Source organism: Cibotium barometz, chromosome 49 (genome assembly GCF_041138505.1).
Source record: "Cibotium barometz isolate CiBa-2024 chromosome 49, ASM4113850v1, whole genome shotgun sequence".
NCBI classification, from domain to species: Eukaryota; Viridiplantae; Streptophyta; class Polypodiopsida; order Cyatheales; family Cibotiaceae; genus Cibotium; species Cibotium barometz.
Window position 1 is genome coordinate 34,962,724 of NC_141094.1, and position 24,372 is coordinate 34,987,095.

Below are 24,372 nucleotides of genomic sequence, written 5' to 3' on the forward strand. Positions count from 1 at the left end.
TTCCCACTTGACGGGATCGGTTTCATTCCAGGCTCTCCACGTTAGATAATGGTGCAATAGTCTTCTCTTTCCCCGTCAGTGCAGCCCAGGGGACAGAGTGGTATCCTGAGTTAGTGGTAGCTGCCATTCAAGGTCACGCAGTTGTGCTCTCCCATCATCTCCACAATCTCCACATTACCGACATTCTCACTCATTTTTTACCTTTGGCTAGGATGGAGCTTGGAGGTTCAGCCCATCGTGGCCAGGACGGAGAGATGGTAGTCTCCAGTCTGGAGGTGGTGCTCTTTGCATTCATGTATACCTTTGCGGCGGTACCTCTTCCCCCCTCTTACAGATACCTATACTATGATCGATGGAGTCCGGAGCATGCATGCACGTGCTCATACAGAGTGGCATCACATGGAGGACAGGATTAGTGCCCACCTGGCATGCCTTCGCCCCCGCAGGGATTGTCATTATTCCCGGTCTAAACCCTCGCCCAAGACTCTTCGAGGGGAGGGCAATTCTGCTAGTGCCGCATCACACCGAGAATGATATGCGGATTGTTCCATGGAACATTCAGGGTTTAGGGGGGCCTCAGTGCTTTCAGAGACGAGACATCCTACGAGGCAAGCTCCAGAGGGCCATAGTTGGGGGACCCACAGACATTCTTTTCCTCCACGAGCATCATCTCTCAGAGGGGCGCACCTGTAGATGCGGGAAGATTCTTCCAGGCAGGAGTTATGCTTTCTAGTCCCCATCCTTCGGCCCCTCAAGGACGTAGGGAGGGGGGTGTGTTTCTGTCAGTGAGCAGCTGGTACCGGCAGTGACTGGCTCAGGAGTCATTGTCCCGGGGCGGGCACAGTGGATTACCATTACTATTGGAGAGGATAGCGTTGCCTTCCTCAACATCTATGCTCCGAACGCTGCTGCAGGGAGAGCCCACTTCTGTAGCTCAGTACGACAAGCCCTCCCTCAAGCTGACTTCTGGTGCTTGGGCGGTGACTTTGAGGCAGCACGGGACAGGCTTGGAAGTGGCACGATCACAGTTTCAGGAGTAGAGTACTCAGCCTGGGAGTAGTTGTTGCTTGCACTCAGGGGATAGGACCCTTATTTTGTCCTTAGAGGACCCCTGAAGGCATGACAGGAGCTCGAGGATTCTGGATAGCCTCATTCAGGACCCCGAGATATGCAGCAAGATAGAGTATATATGGGCGAGATTGGCTTTTCTTTTAGGCTCTGCTGCGTGCACACTGGCTGAGGCCTAGGGGAGATCAGCAGTTTCTTGTAGGAGGTAGCCCAGAGTAGATTAGAGGGTTTTCGGGAGCAAGAGAGGAGTTTGAGGAGGAGTCTTGCCTCGTTACAGCGGCTTCAGGAGAGGTCCCCGGATAGCCAGTGGATTGAGAGTCAGCTCGCCGCTGCTCACACGGAGATTAGATCCATAGAGGAGAGGAGGGTGGAGTACAAGTATTATGCTAGGGCCTCATTCTGGACACACGCAGGCAACAGAATCACAAGGGATTTCTTTGAGATAGCTGGACCCCACAGGAGGAGAGATGGTATTCGCAGGTTGCGTGGCCAGGATGGAGCTATTGTTTCAAATCCCCCCCCCCCCCAAGGTGAGAGCCATCGCCAAGGACTTTTTTCGATCCCTCCTCAGTGGTGACCCAACATCTTCACAGGTGGTGGACGCACGCGAGAGGGTCTGGTGGCATACGAGGGAGGTGGTCCCCCTTCTCTTCAATCTTTTTTATTAACACCATTTACGACTAAGGAGTTGGGCGGAGGCAGTGACGGCACTTCCCAGGGGAAAATGCCTAGGGGTGGACGGGCTTCCAATCTCCTTTCTTCGCCATTGGGACCTCATGGAAGGTGGCCTTTGAGCTGCCTTTAATGAGATTATGATTACAAGTGCCATGCCAGAGAGGCTCTTAGAGGGCTTGATTCACTTGATTCCCAAGGAGAGTGGTGACAGATTGGAAATCCAGCATAGGAGCATAGTTGCCAGGCGTTTCAGAAACGGCAGGTATGAAACGGGTTTCATACGTTTTGAAACGTTTCATAAAAGGTAAGAAACGGGTAAAAAAAGGTTTCATACAAAACAGAAAAAACATGTATATTTTTTACTTGAAATATACAAAAGAAAAAAATAGTGACAGAACTTTTAAGAGACCACATTGAATTCATTTCAATAAAAACAGAATACATGTAAGATATGATGATATCACAAATCACGTGGGTGATCACTGATGACTAAACAAAAATCAAAAAGCATCACCACGTGGGTGATGATTCATGACTCTAAATCCAAGATCAAAATAAATAACATGTCCAAAGTTCAAACTAAATAACATGTCCAAATAAAATGATACTGGCAGCTGCTAGCTACTATCTGCATCCTCATCTGCATCCTCATCTGCATCTTCTGCCTCTGCAGCCTCACTCTCAAGGTCACTGCCGGTAGCCGAGTCCTCAAAGGCCTCATCCTCTAGAGGTGCAGGTGCACCACTAGTACTAGCCTCTCGAGAAGATCGTGTAGTGCGAGCCGGAGCCACGATCTCCTCATAGAGCATAGAATAGATGTCTCTCTCCTCCTGAGGAATGTCGGGAATCTCCTTGCACTTCATGATATCAATCTTGTCTGGATTCACTTGGCGAGGCTCAATGGGATGACCCTTTTGTTCTAGCAATCGAAGATTGCAATGACAAAAGACAAGCCTCTCCAATTGTGCTGAGGACAGTCTATTTCTCTTTTTCGTGTGAAAAAGAGCCCATGTACTCCAGTTTCTCTCACAAGGCCCTGAACTGCAATCCTGGGAGAGAACTCTCAGTGCAATCCGTCTCTACATTGCACAAAAAAGAATGTTAAGTTAGAGTCAAAAAGACAGTAGCATTTGAATGTAGATTTTGAAAGAATAGGACTCACGAGACAAAGATACAAGATTCAAGAATCAAGAAACCTTACCAAGTTGGGTGTCCCAATACCGTATTTCTCCCACCAAGACACTGGCTCCAACTGTGTCTCCCTGAGCAATGCAGTAGCTCGCCCAAACATATGGCTACCGTTGCGGTAAATGAGAAGCTCATCCTCGAGCTTTCTCATCAGCTGTATATCACCTCCCACTCCCACCAACTTGGTAATGTACTCGATCCATCCTGACTCTAGCTCCTCATTGAGGTATTGCTCCTCATTCCTCCAAAGGGGATGCAAAATGTGAGCAACAGCATGGATTGGCCTATGAAACCAATCCCAATGCCGATTCCAGATCTCCTTAATATCTTGAACTCTGCATGTAACATGTGACACACATAAGAGATCAAGATTTATAAAATAACTCAAAGACTAAAGTTAAAGCCCAAGGGTGAGCACCTGTCACGCGACAAGGTAGTGAAATCATTGAGAGCTTCACCAATTCTGTCCATGAACTCATAAAGCAGCCCAATGGTACTTCCCTCCATGTCTGTGAGCCAAAGGACACTATACATGGGCTGAAGTGCCTTCACAAGTCCCTCTACATCCTGCCACCACGTATCTCTCATGACCATACGAGAGAATGCTATAGACTTGGGCTCATCCTTGTCCTTCCATGCTGTCCATTCACGACACACAACAGTGCGTAATAAGCCATGTCGCACTCTCACTAGTCTCTCCACCACAATAAACATATATGCAAACCGAGTTTTGGAGGGCTTTAGAAGCTCAAGATCACTATTGGCCCTGTACATGCTCAAAACCTTTGGCCTCTTTGTGACAAAGTTCACCATGGTAGATGCAGCTGAAAATACATGGCTCACCCAATCAAGCTTTCCCACATCCTCAATCATCAAGTCAAGGCTGTGTGCTGCACAAGGTGTCCACACAATCTTGGGGAACTCCTCCTCTAACATCCTGCCCATGGATACACAATTGGACCCATTGTCCGTGATCACCTGCACAATGTTATCAGGCCCAATTTCATTGATTGCCTGGCCCATGTGAGACATAATGAACTCCCCTGTAACCACTATCCCTGGCACCGATGCATCTATGGCACGAATGAACATTGTGCCTTTGCAGGAGGACACAAGAATGTTGTACACATTTCTCTTCCGCGCATCTGTCCATCCATCACAAAGCAAAGTACAACCATACTTTGCCCAAGTGGCCTTGAGAGGCTCCATCTCCATCTCCACAGCCAGTTGCTCCTTGTGAAGCTCAGTAGTGCGCAATGTCTCGTAGGAGGGGCCATCCCACTCACACCCAATGCGGGAGATAGCTCTCATTGCCTTCTTCCATCGAGGAGTCCCGACAATGTGGAAGGATAATCCACATTGAATAAACAACTTCATCAACTCCCTTGGTGCCTCTTTCATGGCAGCCTTTTGCATCCCTGCCTGTACATGTCCTTTCTTGAACACTGGAAGACTAGTTCTTTTGGCTCGAGGTGCCGAGCTAGAACCACTTGAAACACCACCTGCAACCTCACCACTGGTATCTTCCTCTCTGATACTGCGAGTCCTCTTGGAGACACTTTGACGTGCTTCAGGCTCTCCCAGATTGGGGATATCCTCAAGGGGGATACCTAGCTGCATGGCCTTCCAAGCCTTGAGGCTATCATAGATTTCTTGTGGCACATGCTTACATGGCCCAATGCCGAAACCCTTTGTTTGTGAGAAATGTGCCTTCAACCTGGTGACACTGCCATGGTGCTTATCAGCACAAAAGTTGCATTTCCACTTTCCGGAGCCTGAGCCACCATATCTAGACTCGAAGGTGACATTGTTCCAAAGAGAATCACCTGTTCGAGGCATCCTACAAGACGAGGATAAATGCAGATTGTTGGCCCTGCAAGTGTGACACCGTGGAAGATATGCCATAAATATTGATGGAAGAGAAAAAAGTGTGCTGTTTTGTGAGTTGTGCAGAGAAAAGCAACTTAAAGCAAAACAGGACTTTACCCCTTTGGAAGACCTCCACAAGGCCCAAGGACACCAAGGAGCTGGGGGTCGACAGATGCGATGGAAGGACAAGAAGGATGGCACGCAAATCGGCGAACTCGCATGCGGCGGCCACTGGGAAGCGTGATAATATGCGCCGTACGAATCCAGGAAAGAAACGTTTTTTAAGGTTTTTAAAAATTGCATGTTTTATGAAACGCGTTTCATACTGTACGAAACGTTTAGAAACGTTTCGTACGTTTCAAAAGTGTATGAAACGCGTTTCTATGCAACACTGCATAGGAGACCCATCACTCTCCTTGGGACAGCCTATAAGATATTGGCCAAGGCCATCAGCAGGAGACTTCAGCCCTTTCTCCCAGACTTGATCCATGACACTCAGACTGGCTTTGTTCAGGATAGGAGCATCCTGGACAACATCTTTACCTTCTAGGAGGCGACAGCTTCAGCCAGGATGCGACAGCAGGACCTCAATATGCTTCTCCTAGATTTCGAGAAAGGGTGGATTGGAGCTTTGTGGAGGGCACAATGAGCCGGATGGGATTCCCAGTGGAGTGGATTCATGGGGTTTTAGGACTCTACTCAGCCTCGCATAGCCACGTCCTTATTCGGGGAGCCCGGGGTGATAGATTTCCCCTTTCCAGCTCGGTTCGGTAGGGCTGCCCATTGGCACCTTACCTCTTCCATTTCGTCGCCAAGGCCATGAGCAGTTTTCTCTCTGCCTAGAAGACCAAGCTCCTGTCAGAATACGCAGCGGAGATGATGATAAAATCTGGGAACACAAGAGCAAAAGCAAAAACGCAGGTAGAAAAACAGCACAAGAGAGAGACAGATGTAGGCGTGTAACTCTGCTCTATATACACAAGAAGATCCCGAGGAATGATACAAATGAGGTATGGGGGCTGAGGACCTATATATACCCCCCTAGAGGGCAGTCGGCCAGCATAAGGAAAAGCCCACGACTGATAAAAAGGTCCACGATTGCATAAATGCAGTCGGCCAGCAATCTGGTGCCCAAAACTGATCAAAACCAGTCGGCCAGCAGCAAGAGTGCCCACGACTGATAAACATCCAGTCGGCCAGCACTGTACTGCTCTTGGCACCCTCTGGCAGCCCTCCCAAGCCTCAGAAAAATGGGAAAAAATAGGGGAAAAATACGGAGAGTGGGGAAAAATGGGAAAACACCTCATAAGGGCGGGCACACCCACAACAAAGGCCCTGGTGTATAAAACTAGACAGGAGATGACTTCTAACACCCCCTCTCAGCTCCTGGCTGTGTAACCAACCACTGGGAGCTGGGGTGCCGCCTGAGCAAGTCCTGAGAGAGCGACTTCGTGAAGAGGTCCACTGTACTGTCCTCCGTCGAACAGAACTCTAGCAAGATGTCATCAGCAACGATCTGTTCACGAACAAAGTGCCTCTGGATGACCATGGGTTCCTCCAGTGGAAGCCCAAACCTACAATGTAACCTCCTCCTGCTCCGTAAAACTGCTCCTGGGCCATAAGTAGATCTCCTCGTGTCCGGATCTCCTCCCCAAACCGAGTCACTCCAACCGCGGAGTCGGACTCCATCCAACAATCCCCCTCCTGTGTACAAGAGTCCATGATCCTTCGCATGTTGCAGAAACCACAGGAAACGCAATCCTGCCTCACAAAGAGACATCTGCAACAAAGAGCTCAACTGCCTCATCAGGAAGCTCCCGTCCAATCCAGTGTCCATCAACCAGATCAATGAACCATACAGCTTCTGAGTCACAGAGACATCACACTGCTCACAAGGATCAACACCTGTTACGGTGCACAAGCAAGTCCTGGAAACCTGATGAAACCTGTCAACCAGCCCCTCTGAATCCGGAACCACAAAGCCTGGAGAAACCACCTCCTTCTGCAAGTAAGCACCTGCCACCTGCCTGGCTTTCCGAAAGGTCCCCGTGGAAAGAACATTTTCAACTACTGGAAGTTCTATGTCCCGAACACGACGAGACATTAGAGCATAAGTGACCTGTTCAGCTTCCTCTGACTCATGAACACAAGAACTACCAACATCAGTACTGGAAAGTTCCTGCCAACTGCTGCCATCTACTGGCAAGCTATCCACCACATGGTCTCGGAAAGCTCGTACCTGCAGCGTATCCACACTTGAGTAGCCATTACCAGACTGCCACTCATCACAATCCTGAGGACCTGGGAGAGGGAGTGCTGAAAGCCTGTAAACTCCATTCTCCACTCCGCCTTCCCAAACCACTTGGTCTGTTGCTTTGTCCCGGAGAGCAACAAAATGCTCATCAAACTCCACCCGTACGCCAGTCTTGCAAACCTGATGCACTGACAACAGATGAAAACCAAGTGCCGGAACATACAACACCTGGGAGGAATGCTTCCCCCCTCTGCCATCGGGAACTATCTCCATCCTGCCCTCACTGTGAACTGGGATAGTGGACGTATCACCAGTAAGTATATGACCAGAACACCTGCAGAGATCCTGTAAACCGGAACGGGAAGGAGTCATGTGCCTGGAAGCACCACTATCGAGAATCCACTCCCGAGTATCCGTTGCGGAGAGTCCTCCAATCTCCTCCCTGCCTGAAGAAAATGAAGCATCGGTGTCCATCACCTCCAGGTGCACAAAAGCCGGAGTCTTCATGATTGCTGAGGAGTCTTCACCCTTCTCGGTCTTCCGCTTGGGACACTGCCTCCAGTAGTGGCCTTTCTTGCCACAATCATTACAGGTCCTCTCTGCCTTTAGCTTCTCGCAGTCACTAACGGACATCTTCTCAGAAGACTTCTCCGACGAAGCCTTCCCCTTGCCCGTGTTACGGCCTTTCGACCGTTGGCCAATAAAGGCCTCCGAACCTCCACCCTGAGGAGGGTTCGTAAATCGTTCCTCCTGGTCCAAGACCATGGGCACAAGCTCCTCCCACGTGATGGTGCTGAGCCTGCCACTGGTAATCAACGACGAGTAAAATGCTGAGTACGAAGAGGGCAAATGTGACAGCAACGTGATGGCCATGTCCTCCGACGATATCTCCTTCCCAGCCTGAAGAACTTCCTGCTGAAGAGCCTGCAGCTTGTTAATATGCTCCCGCATCGTCGACGACTTTGCAGGGCTCATAACCCGCATCTGTACTTCCAAGGAAATCCTCTTCATGGGCGATACCCTGTTGTAAAGTGAGGCCAAATGCTGCCATATACCTCTGGCCAGCGTCATATGCTTTACATGATTAATTACCTGTGGTGTGCAATTGAGGAAAATAAACGAACGGACCCTGGCGTTGACGCGATCCCACATCTGCGTCTGGGCCTCCCGGTCCTTTCGGGTTGACGGTAACTCCCCTTCCTCTACTTCCGGCCGTGGAACACCAACAACAACGAAATCGGCGAGATCGTAGGACTCCAGAATGGATTCCATCATCACCTTCCATATGCCATAGTTGCTCCCGTCCAACTGCCGGTCCACCGGGAACGTGGAGAGTGTCGGGATCTTCACATGTCTCTCGGCCATCTCATACAGATCTGCCATCGCGGGGATGTACTCTAAAAAGGGTGGGTGGGTGGGAACAAAGAAGAACTGATACCTGCAAGTGGCTGTCCAGCAAATCAGCCCGCCTTCCTCTTGCTTCTCCTCTTCCCGATCAGCCCAAAACAGTCCACCAATCAGCCACAAAAACAGCCCCCCTCTTGCTCACACAAATCCCAAGACCTATCTAGAGCCTAGGGCTCTGATACCATGTCAGAATACGCAGCGGAGATGATGACCAAATCTGGGAACACAAGAGCAAAAGCAAAAACGCAGGTAGAAAAACAGCACAAGAGAGAGACAGATGTAGGCGTGTAACTCTGCTCTATATACACAAGAAGATCCCGAGGAATGATACAAATGAGGTATGGGGGCTGAGGACCTATATATACCCCCCTAGAGGGCAGTCGGCCAGCACAAGGAAAAGCCCACGACTGATAAAAAGGTCCACGATTGCATAAATGCAGTCGGCCAGCAATCTGGTGCCCAAAACTGATCAAAACCAGTCGGCCAGCAGCAAGAGTGCCCACGACTGATAAACATCCAGTCGGCCAGCACTGTACTGCTCTTGGCACCCTCTGGCAGCCCTCCCAAGCCTCAGAAAAATCGGAAAAAATAGGGGAAAAATACGGAGAGTGGGGAAAAATGGAAAAACACCTCATAAGGGCAGGCACACCCACAACAAAGGCCCTGGTGTATAAAACTAGACAGGAGATGACTTCTAACAGCTCCAAGGATTGCGTCTTCCCCTCCATACGCAGGAGGAGTTGCTTGATTTAGAGTTTGCGGATGACACAACAGCCTTTCTTTCAGGAGATGTTGGGAATCTCCAGAGATTCACAAAGGCGATTGAGACTTTCTGCTGCACATCGGGAGCGCAGATCAACTGGCACATGTCGTGTGGATTTTGGTAGGCTCAGCACCCGCCCTGACTTGGTGCCCAGTTGAGGCTTTTCAGTGGATCCCGAGGGGCACTCCAGTTCGCTATCTCGATTTCCAGGTTGGCATTGATATCTCTCCCGAGCAACAGCTCGCTCCGCTTCTTTTGAGTATTCGGAAGAAGCTTTTATATTGGAGCTCAGCAAGGCTTTCCCTAGCAGGCAAATTGGTGGTGGCGAACCAAGTACGTCTAGCCACCATGTGGTACATCACTTCGTGCGGGGCCTTTTCTCCGGCACGCATTCGACAGGTACGACGATTGATCCGAAACTTCTTATGGGCCGGTACTGATGGGAGGCCAGCCAGCGCCAAGGTGGCATGGCGAGTGATCATAAAGCCACGTAGAGGGGGGCTTGGCCTCATCGATCCTGCCATTCAGAGCCGTGCCCTGCTAGGCAAGTTGATTGTCAGAGGACTCCTTCCCGGTGGTGAGCCCTGGAAGGATTTCTTATTGGCCCGGATTTCAGCCTGCACTCCGAGCCTAGGAGGCCCATGGACGCAGAGTACCCGATGGATGTTCACAAAGATGCGAGCCCGTGGTTTTAGCCCAGCTTTTGAGCACAGATTTGCAGCTAGTTTACTTCGGGCTTGGGATCATCTTAGGCCAGCCCTCAGACAAATAGTACCAGTGGCCTCAGAGGAGCGGCTTCGGCAGCCTTCGGTCTGGAACCCCTGATCCATTTACCCAGTGGCCACATGTTAGGGGCCCGACCGCATGTATCTTGGGGAGCCTTGAGCCCAGGACCAGCCAGGTCTCTTGGAGATTGGATTGCACGCAGGCAGTTACCATTGGAGGAGCAGGAGAGAGGCCTGAGAAGGATCCGGGGTCAAGAAAGGCTCAATATCGACATTGACGCAACCATCCCTCAAAAGTGGCTAATGCCTATTCCAGACCCGACCCCCCCAGTATGGCTAGGAGTGTTTACCAGATAGGATATCCTCGTGGCGGTCCACAGAGCGGATAAGGACAATGGTCTGCTCACTTTTTCTATTGGATCCCAGGGCAGACTAGAGAGATCAGAGCTTCCCTTGGAGGATTTCAGAGGCTGCACCTTGCAGAGGGTGAGGGTGATCGGTTTCCGGGCACAGGAATGGCACATAGATCTAGCACCGGCCAAGGTGGCCAGGGAGAGACTATGGCGGCTACGGATTTGGGAGTGCTGACCTCTCACGTGGCTGCAGTGGGACCCGGGAGAGTGGACTTGGCATGATCCTGCGGATCGAGAGGAGACTCGGGATGCCCCTTCTTTGCATATACAGCGCGACTAGGCCGCAGGATCTAGATGCCTGAGATAGATGGCACACCGGCAGCAGTAGCACATTGGCAGGGGGCCTATCACGATTCACAGCGCTTCCTTGCAGATTTCTGGAAGAGGCTCTGGGATAGCTTTCGGCCTAGAAAGATCACACTCTTTCTTTGGCTAGTGGCACATAGGAGTTTGGCAGTCGGTAATTGGCTGGCAGTTGGAGGTCGCTCAGCGGCTTGTCCGCGGTGCGGCCAACATCAGGAGTCTCAGCGACATTGCCTTTGGGATTGCCCAAAGGCTCAACACATTTGGCAGCGGATTCTCAGCATCTTCATTATGGACAGTGCATCGACCCGGATCATCACTTGGGGCACTGTCGCTTGGGCCACAGAGGGTGGTGCGATCAGGGCTTATGAGGAGGATGGGGGAGGACTAGCCCTTCAGGTCTCTCAACATCGTACACAGCCTCTCCTGCAAGTGCCTAGCGGCCAGGCTCATGCCAGAGATGGGAGATTTGCAGTAGCATCGCAGCCTGGCACATTTGGCGTGCTAGATGCAGCGAGGCCATCGAGGATACCCACGCTCCGCCAGTTGAGACCATTAGGAGCATATGGCTTGATATCATTCACACCCTACGTGGTCAGTGGGGGAAGTTACAAGGAGGTTCTGACCGCATGCGGAAGCGGCGGGAAGCCTTCTTGAGACTTTGGAGGCGAGGCCCTTTCCTCACAGATAGTCACGGTGACCCCATTCGGCATTACAGACCACCTGTGTGGTTGTTTCCCCCCCCCCCCCTCCCCCTGTATGAGATAGCCTTCTCCTCACAGAGCGGCCAGCCACAGGAGAAGCATCTCTTCCCCTTATGACTGCTTGTTTCCCGCCCCTATATGAGGCAAGTTTGTATTTAGCCCTTCGTGGTTGTACTTAGCCCTTTGTAGTTGTTTTTTCTTTAACTAATTGAAGGATCTTTTTCCCATTTAAAAAAAATGCCTCTACCAACTCCTCAACTGTAAATGGTGTCAATAAAAATGACTGAAGAGAAGGGGAAACCACCTCCCTCGTATGCCGTCAGACCCTCTCACGTGCGTCCATCACCTGTGAAGATGCTGGGGCACCACTAAGGAGGGATCGAAAAAAGTCCGTGGAAACAATGGCTCCATCCTGGCCACGCAACCTGCGAAAACCATCTCTCCTCCTGCGAAAACCATCTCTCTTCTCTGGGCTGCCTCCTGCAAGAAACTGTTGATCTCCCCTAAGCCCTCATCCAATGTGCACGCAGCAAAGCCTGAAAGAAAATCCAATCTCGCCCATATCTGCTCTATGCTACTGCATATCTCGAGGTCCTAAATGAAGCTATCCGGAATCCTTGAGCTCACATGCTTGTCATGCCTCCAGGGGTCCTCTAAGGACAAAATAACCGGGGCGTGATCAAAAAAGGAAGTATCTGCCAAAATACCAATCATACCCCTCAACTGCAAGCCCACTCATCAACATAAAACCTGTTGAGTCTAGAGAGGTTGGGGTCGGTGCTCCTATCGGATCTCAAGAAGCAAAGGCTCCCAAGGCTATGCCCAATCTCTGGAAGATGCCAAGGGTCATGTCCCCTGACTACAAGAATCATCTCCTCCGAACCTAAGTACTCTACTCTTGAAACTGTGGCCGTGCCACCTCCAAGCCTGTCCTCTGCTGCCTCAATCATGTTAAAGTCACCGTCCAAGCACCAAAAGTCAGCCTGAGGGAGGGCCTGCCATACTGAGCTCCAGAAGAGGGCTCTACCTGCATTCGGATTATATAGGTTGAGGAAGCAAATGCTATCCTCTCCAATAGTAATGGTAATCCATTGTGCCCACCGCCCCGAGACAATGACTTCTGAGTCAATCACTGCTGGCAACAGCTGCTCACTGACAGAAGTACACACCCCTCCCTACGTCCCTGAGGGGCCGAAGGATGGGGACCAGAAAGTATGACTCCTACCTGGAAGAATCTTCTCACATCTGCAAGTGCGCCCCTCTAAAAGATGATGCTCTTGGAGGAAAAGAATGCCCCCACTATGGCCCTATGAAGCTCGCCTCAAAGGACACCTCGTCTCTGAAAGCATTGAGGCCCCCAAAAACCCTGAATGTTCCATGAAACAATCCTTATATCAATCTCGGTGTGATGCGGCACTAGCGGAACTGCCCTCCACTCGAAGAGTCTTGGAAGAGGGTTTAGACGGGGAATAATCACAATCCGTGCGGGGGCGAAGGCGTGCCACGTGGGCACTAATCCTGTCCTCCATGTGACGCCACTTTGTACAAGCACGCGCATATGCAAGCTCCGGACTCCATCGATCACAGTATAGGTATCTGTAGGAGGGGGGAAGAGGTACCGCAGCAAAGGTATGCATGAACACAGAGCAGCACCCCCAGACTGGAGACTACTATCTCTCCGTCCTGGCCTAGATGGGCTGAACCTCCCAGCTCCATCCTAGCCAAAGGCCAAAAATGGGTGAGAATGTCGGTGATGCGGAGATCGTGGAGATGGTGGGAGAGCTCAACTGCCTGACCCTGAATGGTAGTTGCCACTAACTCAGGATCCCACTCTGTCACAGGGGCTGCACTCAAGGGGAAAGAGAAGATCATTGCATTATTATCTAGCGTAGAGGACGTGGAGTGGTGGAAAACCACACATACCCGAACAGGGGCTACTATCTCCTCAAACATGTCAGTCCCTTCTGTCAACAGACACCCGAAGAAGCTGTAGTCCATAAACTGTCCCAGGATCCTCGTGTTGGAAGGTTGGCGATTTCGAGCGTGTGATCTATGGCTAGAAGGTGCCTTGGATTATCCCATAAGTGAAAGCATGGGAAGTTGAAGAGCCATATATAGGCTAGAGTGGCACCTTGTCATAATCATCTCCTCCGGCCGGTGTTTTGGGAGGCAGCTCACCGAGAGATGGAAGCCCGGTGGAGGGATGCTGCAGTGCCCGTTGGGGGTGTTCGTGGTGCTCGATGGTGATGCGTCTCCTACGTGCGTTAGTCTTCCGCTGCGCATTCTGACACCTGGTGGCCCCAACTGGGGACTCTAGCGCAGGAGAGCCCTCACGGGGGAGGCAACAATGGTCATCTCTACCGGATCCGAGAATCGATGAATCAAGCAAAGGATTGATCCCACTGGCTAACTCCGCATCGGGTCATGGGCTGCTGGGGGCGACGCGAGTGCTATGGAGAGGCAGAAGGGGGAGGGGAGGGAGGGCTCGGATGATAAAGGCGGGGCGGAGTGCGCTACAGTGGGTAAAGTCGGTGACAAAACTGGGGGAGGAGGAGAGGGAGGAGGTGGGGGAGACGGCGGCGAGAGGGCGGAGGGGCGAAGAGGCCAGGGAGGGGTGCTGTTGAGGGGTATCCATCGGAAAGGAAAGCTGGGGGGGCCCGCCGGGGGCTCAAAGAGGCCGGCCGGCCTCTCAGAACACTGAGCGTCAAGGGGAGGGGGGGGATCTTGACGAGGGATTGGCCGCCATATTGGTGGGGCCAGAGGGGCCGCTCCGGGACTGGAGAGGGTGCGTCACCAACGGGAAAGTGCTGGGATAAATGCTCATAACGGTTCTCTGACAGAACCGAATCCTCCTGAGATCTGCCAGCCTGGCGCGCGGCGGCGCTCAGCTCTGGTGGTCGTCTGGCAGCTCGAGCGTGGTCCAACCGTCCCCTAGGTCACCCGAAGTTGGGGCCTAGTGCTCTACTGCCTGAGGGCCTACCCCTCTCTCTACCCCCTACTGAGGGTCAACACGAGAACCGAGGGGAGGAACCATCGGAGGCAGTCTCCTAGATTGCCACCAAGGGCAAGCTCTAGCTAAGTGACCCTTCTGTCTACAAATGAAGCATTGGTATGGGAGGCCACGCGTTGTTGTATGGGGTCCCCTCGGAGACTAGGAATAGAAATACAATGCGGTACTAACTCCGGCGAGGCCACACAGATGTGGAGGGATGGAATCCCAGCTGCCCTCGCGAGGGCAGAGGTAGCGATGGGGGGGGGAGCTCCATCACTCTCCCGATGGCACCACCAATCACCGGGAGAAGAGGAAGGTACTCCTTCCTAAGGCTTGAGAAGCAAACTATCACTGGGAAGCCCAAAACGCCAGCCAATGGATCAGACGTAGGATCGAAGCCGTGCTGCCACTGAGCAAAGAAGGCCTGCGCCGTACGTAGTGCAAAGGGACTCAACTACATGACTCGGTCTGACGCCGATGGCAAGTCGAACTCCACCTGGTAATATCCACGCCCCAGAGGGTGAATATCGGTGTCACATGCACTCTGCACTATAGTGCATGGTGACAAGATGGCTCATCATCATCAGTGCAACATTGTACATTATAAGTACCTTTTTAGGATGATAATTGTCGTACGTCGTGACCCCATTGTAATCCTCAGTCCAAGATAAGTCAGGCACGAGCTACGTAGGTCATTCTCAGCCTTAGATAGTCAGTCAGTCAATCCAAGTCCCTTAACCCACTTGAAGAGATGCATTCATGCATGTAGAGTCAGTAGAAGCCTTAGAGTTTGCATCACGACATGTGTGCATTTATGCATAGCATTCATCCCATTTGCATGTAGGCCTTCTAGACCATTGCAGAAGCCTTCCAATATCATCTAGCAGCCATCAGAATTTATCTAGTATTATTCCCATAATTTATAGCATTTATTGGGCATTTTTACATCATTTATATATTTTTGCCTGGACAAGCAGTCGGCCAGCTCTATAGCTAGCCGACCAGCATTCCTTGTGTCACCAATTGGCCGACCATTTGGTCCATCTCCAGTTTTTGCGTCTCGTTCACTTGAGGCCAGGCCGGTGTCTCATGTGAAGAGGCCAGTATTTTGCTGACATGGACGGGAGCCAGACTGGTGCCACCCGTGTGTTAGCAGGATGGTGTCGTATGGACGGGAGCCAGATCAGTGCCACCCGTGTATGACCTGGACTGTGTTCGATCCATGGGACTGTCACGCCATGGAAGAACCAGTATTCGTGCCGTGTTTTGCCTATGGGACTGTCACACCATAGGGAGACTCGTGCCTGGAACTGTGTCTTACCTATGGGACTGTCACTCCATAGGAAGACCAGGATTTTATGTTTTTATGTCGTGCCAGTTTTGTGCCGACAGATATTTTGTACATGTTCCATGAACGGGAGATATGTCCATGTTATTATTTGCACATGCACACATGATTTGTATGCTTGAAACTGTTTTCGCATGACATGTATTCGTGTGTTTGCCTGCTTGACGTGTTACTTACTGAGCGGGGACGCCTGCCAGTGAGTCGTGAAGTCTGCCCTGTATTCTGACGAGTTTTAGTGCATGTGAACAGGTGGTAAGTATGTTACACATGTTGTTTTAATATTTTATTCTAACCCCTTTGTTTAATAAGGTTAGGTGTTCACATTTAATTAAAAGTGGGCACCCACTTAGGGGCCAAGGTGGGGAGCCCCACTTTAAGTGAGTGGGGGTGGGCAAGGGCACCTACCCAAACTCCCCCACCCTCATGCAAGCGTGGAGTTAAACTCCACATTAATTTTATTAAAAAAAAGGGCCCCCTTCAAGCGTAGAAGGCATCGCTTCCTTCTGGCGTTGATTTTTCACCAACCGGCATACGCTTCCACCATCTTCGTGAAGAGCAAAAACCAGCGATCGCTGAAGCAACTCTGAGGCGGCTGTTTCTATCCTGTATACGGCTGTACCCTCTGCTACGACTGTACTCTCTGGTGGCTGCCCTACACCTCTCCTACGTTTGTTTTTCCACAAGCGGCTGGCTGCAACAGCCTCTGTACCCTCTGTACTGCAGGCTGTACCTTCTTGCTGCAGGCTGTGTACCTTCTGTACCCCCTGCTGGCGGTTATAATCTATACTGGTGGCTGCGCTGGTCATCCTGTGGGCTGCTCACTACACCACAGGTGGCTGCTCCTACAGCCAGGTGTTACACCTAATCAGCAGGTGACTACCACCACGAGCTGTGCTGCTGTCTACAAGGGCGGCGTATACTAGTACTAGCAGGCTGCGCTGCCACCTGCAGGCACCTGTGTACTATCCTATCTATCAGGCGGTTGGTACCTTTACTAGCAGACGACGCTGCCCCTTGCAGGCGCTTGTGGTGTTCATCTACAGCCAGGCGACTGTGTGTGAACTCCTACAGCCAAGTGGCTACATCCTTGATATCCTTCACTGGTAGCTACACACAGACAGATACCTCGGGTATTGATTTTCTATCAACCATCTACAAGTAAGTGATTTTCAGATTTGAGTAAAGTATTATATGTTTAAATCTGATAAAAGATTCATCCCACTCGGCCAACACCCGTTCGGTGCCGGGTTGTCCAAGCTATATTGGCGAACCTCAGTCCAAAGGTGCTGAGATCGGGAGAGCCAGGCGTTAGTACGAGAGCGCCTGTTTGTGCGTGGTCTCGGAACACCAGTGAGGCGCTCTCCGCGGAGTCCAGTGAAAGCACAGGACCGTAGAGATTGGACCACACTAGTGGTCGTTCTGCTTCGAGTTTTCTACATCGAAATTCAAACCTATTTGTTTGGTACTGTTTTCATATGTACATGGACATTATCTGGTTCTCAGAACCCATGGAGCATTGTATTCATTAAATACTCCCAATAAATATATCATATATTGAGGGGGGGGTCGGCCCGTTCCGGCCCCAGTGCTGGTGTCTATCTTTCCATTTCTGTTCATTTAAATTTCAAGTTGTTTTAAGTTGTCCATTTCAAATTTGTGGTTTTAAAGTTGTGCTATTAAGCGTGTGGGTGTCCAACGGAGTCTTTCCCACTTGACGGGATCGGTTTCATTGGTATCAGAGCACGGTTGTTTCCCTCTTCCTAGTGGGGAAACGAACCTGTGTACTGGACATCCCGCTTTTAGCAAACTTTGAACACAATGGACAGCCAAGGCAACCCTTTGGAAGTACCAAATTCGAGGGGTCCATCTAGTGCTTCTCGTGGGTCTGATGCCCTGCGTGGTAGGCACAAGCCCCTTGAAAGGGTTATGGATAGTGAATCCAAGGGTCAACTGTCTCCAGGAAAGACAGTTATGCTTGAACAAGAGCCTGATGCTATGAGGGCTGAAATGGAACATATAAGAAAACTTTTGCAGGCTCAAGAGCAAGAATTGAAGTTTTTGCATGAAGATCCCCATCTGCAAAGTGCTATTGAAGCCAGGAAGGCTGATGCTATGGTTGATGTAACCTTTGAATCAATGGTTCGTGAAGTGGGCAAGAAACCAAGGGAGTTGGCACTTGCCTATCTCCTTCGCAAAGGTGATATCAAAGAGGGGGATGACGGGGAGCTGATTTTCAGAAATCCACCTCGTTTGAAGCATGGAGATCCCGCATCCCAGAGGCTGAAATCTTTTATGCAAAAGGAAGAGGTGACTGTCACCTCTCGACATGCATCCTCTCCCCAAGGCACTAAGCCTGACAGATATATGTATGCCAGTGCTCATGGAGGGCACAAAAGTCACATGCATGCAAGATATGTATCTCATGATGACAGGTCTACTTCCAGAAAAATTTTGCCTTCTGAGTTGTCTCATGGAGAGACCATGCCATATGCAGGTAAGTCACATGCATCTGAGCTTCGAGTTCGTGGAGCACATGCCACCGTGCCCCATGAAGCTTCTATGACGGCCCATGGAGCCCATGGAGCCCATGCAGACAGGGCTACCCCGTTGGATAAGGGGAAAAGAAAAAGAGAGGACCATGAGCCTCATGCCAGGAAGCTCAAGGAGTTCAAAGCAGGTGATAAATCTGTCAAATTTGATGTCTTTCATGGTGAACATGATGCTTCTAAGGTGTTAGCGTTTGTGGCACAGTTCGACATTGCTTTTAGCGATGAGGACTTTACAGAAAAGTCGAAGGTGCGCCATGCTAGCATGTTTCTAAAAGGGACTGCTGCCCATTGGTGGATCACCGAAAAGATCACCAAGGATCCCATCTCTACTTGGAAGGAATTCAAAGATAGATTTTATGCTCAGTTCTTGCCACCCAATGCGGAGCAAACTCTCACTCAAAAGTGGGATAGGCTGGAACAAAAAGATAATGAGAGTGTGCAACAGTATGTTAACAAATTTTGGAAAGTGTTGCTGGAAGTGACTCCCTTTATGCTAATCACAGAGGATGAAAGAAAGAGGAAGTTTCGTTCTGGATTGCAACCTGCTTATAGATCGGGTATTGAATTGCACCCAAAACATACGTTGCAACAACTCACAGCTTCTGCCCTTGCTACAGAGCAATTGGTGCTCAAGATCAAGCAGGATCAAGGAGGTTCCAAGGCGAAGGACAAGGCTGCCCCAAATCAGCAAAAGGGCGGACAGCCATCTAAAAAGAACTTCCGGGAGCCTTACAAGGGTGGTAAAGCTGAAAATAACACATCTAAAGAACAGGGCCCAAGAAAGAACAAATTCGGCTTAACCCCGGAGCAAAGAGAGCAATATGCTAAGGATGGAAAATGCTTTTCTTGTGGTAGCAAAGACCACATGTTCCGACAATGCCCAGATCGCAAATCAAAGCACGAGGACAAGCACACCAAAGCAAATGTTCATGCAGTTCCTGATGTGCAAGGTAATACAGGTCATGATGCAAAAGAGCGTATGGTTTGCAAGGCTTGGGGGCAAATCAAGGATCAGCCCGCACTCTTTATGTTTGATGACTGTGCAACTGACAATTTCATCTCTATGCAAATGGCAGCTGCATTGGGTATTGAGGTTGAAAACATGGGACCTCAGATTGAAGCCGAAGCTGCATTTATTGGTAAAGAGGTGCAGGTTACCCCTTTGATTGGGAAGTTGCGTATCCATATACAGGGCTATCTTGATAATGAGCATTTCCTAGTTGCTCCTCTGAATGGATGTGATGTATTGTTGGGCAAGCCGTGGCACCATAGGCTTGAGCCCCGCAAAGACTACAAGTCTAATATGATTTCCTTTATGCATAAAGGCCGCATGCATTTTATTGATGCTGGCAAAGAAGGGGATTCCATCCCAGTTGTATCACACATCCAAATTAATAAAGCAATGAAAAAGAGTCTTTCAGCGTACTTGGTTTTTGTGCGTGATAGTCTTGTGCCAAATCATCAAAATGTGGATGCTATGTCTAATGATAGGCTGAATTTTCTTAATGCATTCAACGACTGTTTTGCTGACTCGTTGCCAGGTGAATTACCTCCCCAAAGGCCCGAAGATCACCGCATAGATCTTGTGCCAGGTAGTTCTCCACCTAACAAACCCGCATACCGAGTGAGTGCTGCACAACAAGAAGAAATTATGAAGCAAGTAAACGAGCTTTTAGAGAAAGGTTTGGTTCAGCCCAGTTCCTCACCTTACTGCTCTCCTGTGCTTCTAGTTCAAAAGAAGGACGCATCATTCCGTATGTGTGTGGACTATAGAGCTTTGAACAAGCTTACCATCAAGAACAGATTTCCAATTCCACGTATTGATGATATCTTGGATAAGCTTGATGGTTCCGCTTGCTTTAGCAGACTTGATTTGAAGAGTGGTTATCACCAGATACGCGTGGTACCACAAGATGTCCATAAGACTGCATTCAGGACAGCCTTCGGATTATATGAATTCTTGGTAATGCCTTTTGGTCTCACCAATGCTCCTGCTACTTTTAATCGTATGATGGATAGGATATTCCGACCCCATCGCAAGTTTACAGGAGTCTTCTTTGATGATATCTTGGTTTTCTCCAAGAATGAGCAGGAACACAGAACTCATTTGGTCACAGTGTTCGAAGAGTTGCGAAAGCATAAACTTTTCGTCAATGCCAAGAAAAGTGAGTTTTTCCTTTCAGAGATTCATTATCTGGGACATATTGTATCCAAGGATGGAGTTACAATGGATCCTGCAAAGATAGAGACTATTCGGAATTGGCCCGAATTGCAAAACGTACATCAAGTACGTAGTTTTCTCGGATTATGTTCGTACTACAGGCGTTTCATAAGGCATTTCGCCATGATTGCCACTCCTCTACATGATCTCACGAAGAAGAAAACTGCTTTCAAATGGACTTCAAAGGAACAGGATGCTTTCTTGCAGCTCAAGCATGCGATCATATGTGGTCCAGTATTGATTGTTCCTGACTTGCACAAGTCATTCGTGGTTGAATGTGATGCTTGTGGTGATTGCATAGGAGCTGTCCTAAATCAAGAAGGGCATGCAGTTGCATGCGAGAGCCGTCGTTTGCATGATGCTGAGCTTCATATGGATATCTATGAGAAAGAGCTCTTGGCTGTAATTCACGCCTTAAAGATTTGGAAACACTACCTTCTTGGGGCTGAATTTGTAGTCAAGACAGATCATCAAAGCTTGAGATACTTTCTATCTCAAACCAAGCTTTCAGAGAAGTAGATGAGAATGGCAAACTTTCTTTCCATGTTTCATTTTCAGATTGTGCATACCCCAGGAAAGAAAAATGTCGTGGCCGATGCACTATCTAGGAGGCCTTATATTGCTGCAATCTCAGTGGCCTCTCATGGAGATCTATCTGCTATGAGAGATTTGTATCATTTGGATGCTGATTTTTGCCATATATGGACTGATTTGATGGCTGGTCATCCACATGCCTCTTATGTTATCAACGAGGGTTATCTCATGAAGGATAATTGCCTATGTGTGGTGAAGGATTTGCGTCCAAAGGTTATGGACGAATGTCACGCTCCACCTTATGCTGGTCATAGAGGTATTATGCCTACTACTCGCATGATTCAGAGGTATTTTTTTTGGCCGAGCATGCGTAAGGACATTGAGGCTTATGTGCGTGCATGTATTACTTGCCAAAAGGTGAAATTTGATAGGCAAAAGCCTCCAGGTTTGCTTCAGCCATTGCCTATTCCCTCGCAACCTTGGGAAAGTATCACGATGGATTTTATTATGGATTTGCCTAGATCCCAGCATGGGAATGATGCTATTTGGACTATTGTGGACAGGTTTAGCAAGCAAGCTCACTTCTTGCCCGTCAAGAAAACCATTAAAGCTGACCATATGGTAAACCTTTTTCTTGCTAATATTTTCAAGCATCATAGTATGCCTAAATCCATTGTTGGGGATAGAGATCCCAGGACTATAAGCCTATTTTGGAGGGCTTTGTTTGATAATATGGGTACTAAGCTTGAGTTTTCATCAGCTTATCATCCCCAAACGGATGGCCAAAGTGAAGCTGCAAATTCAGCCGTGTTGGATTTATTGAAATGTTATGTGGCAGATCAAAAGAGTGCATGGGAGAAGTATCTTCCACTTGTTGAGTTTGCCTACAACAATACGATCCATGCTTCCACAGGAAAGGCTCCGTTTGAGATTATTTATGGCAGAGTGGTCTTGCCACCCATCCTTCGTACAAAGGATGAGATTTTTGCAGCTGATGAATATGTTCGTGACTTGGATGTTGCCTTTGGTCAGGTGCGGACAGCCATTGCAAGATCTCAGGATAAGCATAAAATGGCTGCTGACAAGCATAGAAGGGACATGGAAGTCAAAGAAGGTGATTGGGTATTGCTGAAATTTGAGAAGGCTAGGCTTCGGAAGAGGCCAGGACGAGAAGGATCATATCCTAAGCTTTCTCCTCGCTACTATGGACCCTTCAAGGTGATTCACAAGATCAATGAAGTGTCCTACAGGCTTGCTCTACCTAGTCATTGGAAGATTCACAATGCTTTTCATGTGAGTCTATTTCGGAAATATGTGGGGCCAGATCCTGATGAGCCTGTCACAGAAGATCCGCCAGAGATTGAAGAGCTCGAGGAGATCCTCCAGCCAGAACAGATTGTTTTTCACAAGGAGAGAAAGCTACCTGCAGGAAAGCTTTCCAGGAGATACCTTGTGAAGTTTAAAAATTATTTGCCTATTGATGCCAAATGGGTAAATGAGGATTATTTTGCAGATTATCCGCAATTGTTGCAGGCATATCTTGAGGCTTTTCAGTTGAGGTCAACTCTTTAGAAGCCCGGGGGGATGTCACCAATTGGCCGACCATTTGGTCCATCTCCAGTTTTTGCGTCTCGTTCACTTGAGGCCAGGCCGGTGTCTCATGTGAAGAGGCCAGTATTTTGCTGACATGGACGGGAGCCAGACTGGTGCCACCCGTGTGTTAGCAGGATGGTGTCGTATGGACGGGAGCCAGATCAGTGCCACCCGTGTATGACCTGGACTGTGTTCGATCCATGGGACTGTCACGCCATGGAAGAACCAGTATTCGTGCCGTGTTTTGCCTATGGGACTGTCACACCATAGGGAGACTCGTGCCTGGAACTGTGTCTTACCTATGGGACTGTCACTCCATAGGAAGACCAGGATTTTATGTTTTTATGTCGTGCCAGTTTTGTGCCGACAGATATTTTGTACATGTTCCATGAACGGGAGATATGTCCATGTTATTATTTGCACATGCACACATGATTTGTATGCTTGAAACTGTTTTCGCATGACATGTATTCGTGTGTTTGCCTGCTTGACGTGTTACTTACTGAGCGGGGACGCCTGCCAGTGAGTCGTGAAGTCTGCCCTGTATTCTGACGAGTTTTAGTGCATGTGAACAGGTGGTAAGTATGTTACACATGTTGTTTTAATATTTTATTCTAACCCCTTTGTTTTATAAGATTAGGTGTTCACATTTAATTAAAAGTGGGCACCCACTTAGGGGCCAAGGTGGGGAGCCCCACTTTAAGTGAGTGTGGGGGTGGGCAAGGGCACCTACCCAAACTCCCCCACCCTCATGCAAGCGTGGAGTTAAACTCCACATTAATTTTATTAAAAAAAAGGGCCCCCTTCAAGCGTAGAAGGCATCGCTTCCTTCTGGCGTTGATTTTTCACCAACCGGCATACGCTTCCACCATCTTCGTGAAGAGCAAAAACCAGCGATCGCTGAAGCAACTCTGAGGCGGCTGTTTCTATCCTGTATACGGCTGTACCCTCTGCTACGACTGTACTCTCTGGTGGCTGCCCTACACCTCTCCTACGTTTGTTTTTCCACAAGCGGCTGGCTGCAACAGCCTCTGTACCCTCTGTACTGCAGGCTGTACCTTCTTGCTGCAGGCTGTGTACCTTCTGTACCCCCTGCTGGCGGTTATAATCTATACTGGTGGCTGCGCTGGTCATCCTGTGGGCTGCTCACTACACCACAGGTGGCTGCTCCTACAGCCAGGTGTTACACCTAATCAGCAGGTGACTACCACCACGAGCTGTGCTGCTGTCTACAAGGGCGGCGTATACTAGTACTAGCAGGCTGCGCTGCCACCTGCAGGCACCTGTGTACTATCCTATCTATCAGGCGGTTGGTACCTTTACTAGCAGACGACGCTGCCCCTTGCAGGCGCTTGTGGTGTTCATCTACAGCCAGGCGACTGTGTGTGAACTCCTACAGCCAGGTGGCTACATCCTTGATATCCTTCACTGGTAGCTACACACAGACAGATACCTCGGGTATTGATTTTCTATCAACCATCTACAAGTAAGTGATTTTCAGATTTGAGTAAAGTATTATATGTTTAAATCTGATAAAAGATTCATCCCGCTCGGCCAACACCCGTTCGGTGCCGGGTTGTCCAAGCTATATTGGCGAACCTCGGTCCAAAGGTGCTGAGATCGGGAGAGCCAGGCGCGTTAGTACGAGAGCGCCTGTTTGTGCGTGGTCTCGGAACACCAGTGAGGCGCTCTCCGCGGAGTCCAGTGAAAGCACAGGACCGTAGAGATTGGACCACACTAGTGGTCGTTCTGCTTCGAGTTTTCTA

The 24,372-nt window shown here is 49.6% G+C and overlaps 2 protein-coding genes across 2 annotated transcripts in view; both read right to left on the reverse strand.

Annotated features, from left to right (window-relative positions):
* Positions 1-24,372, reverse strand: part of LOC147610530 (ARM repeat superfamily protein) — a 134,012-nt gene that overhangs the window by 69,966 nt on the left and 39,674 nt on the right. The window lies entirely within an intron of this gene.
* LOC147610531 (uncharacterized) lies at positions 2,142-3,944 on the reverse strand. The gene is made up of 3 exons (XM_086786277.1): positions 3,350-3,944; positions 2,945-3,266; positions 2,142-2,822 (listed from the first exon to the last, which is right to left on the reverse strand). The coding sequence occupies exons 1-3, from the start codon at positions 3,874-3,876 to the stop codon at positions 2,361-2,363; spliced, it is 1,311 nt and encodes a 436-aa protein (XP_086642403.1). The 5' UTR covers positions 3,877-3,944; the 3' UTR covers positions 2,142-2,360.

What these genes read in the sequence shown, in the direction of transcription:
- LOC147610531 (XM_086786277.1), bottom strand. Translation starts at nt 3,876, where the DNA reads ATGGGCAGGATGTTAGAGGAGGAGTTCCCCAAGATTGTGTGGACACCT. An exon ending in ACTACCTTGTCGCGTGACAG is followed by an intron (nt 3,267 to 3,349) that starts GTGCTCACCCTT and finishes TGTTACATGCAG; the next exon opens with AGTTCAAGATATTAAGGAGA. An exon ending in GTATTGGGACACCCAACTTG is followed by an intron (nt 2,823 to 2,944) that starts GTAAGGTTTCTT and finishes TGTGCAATGTAG; the next exon opens with AGACGGATTGCACTGAGAGT.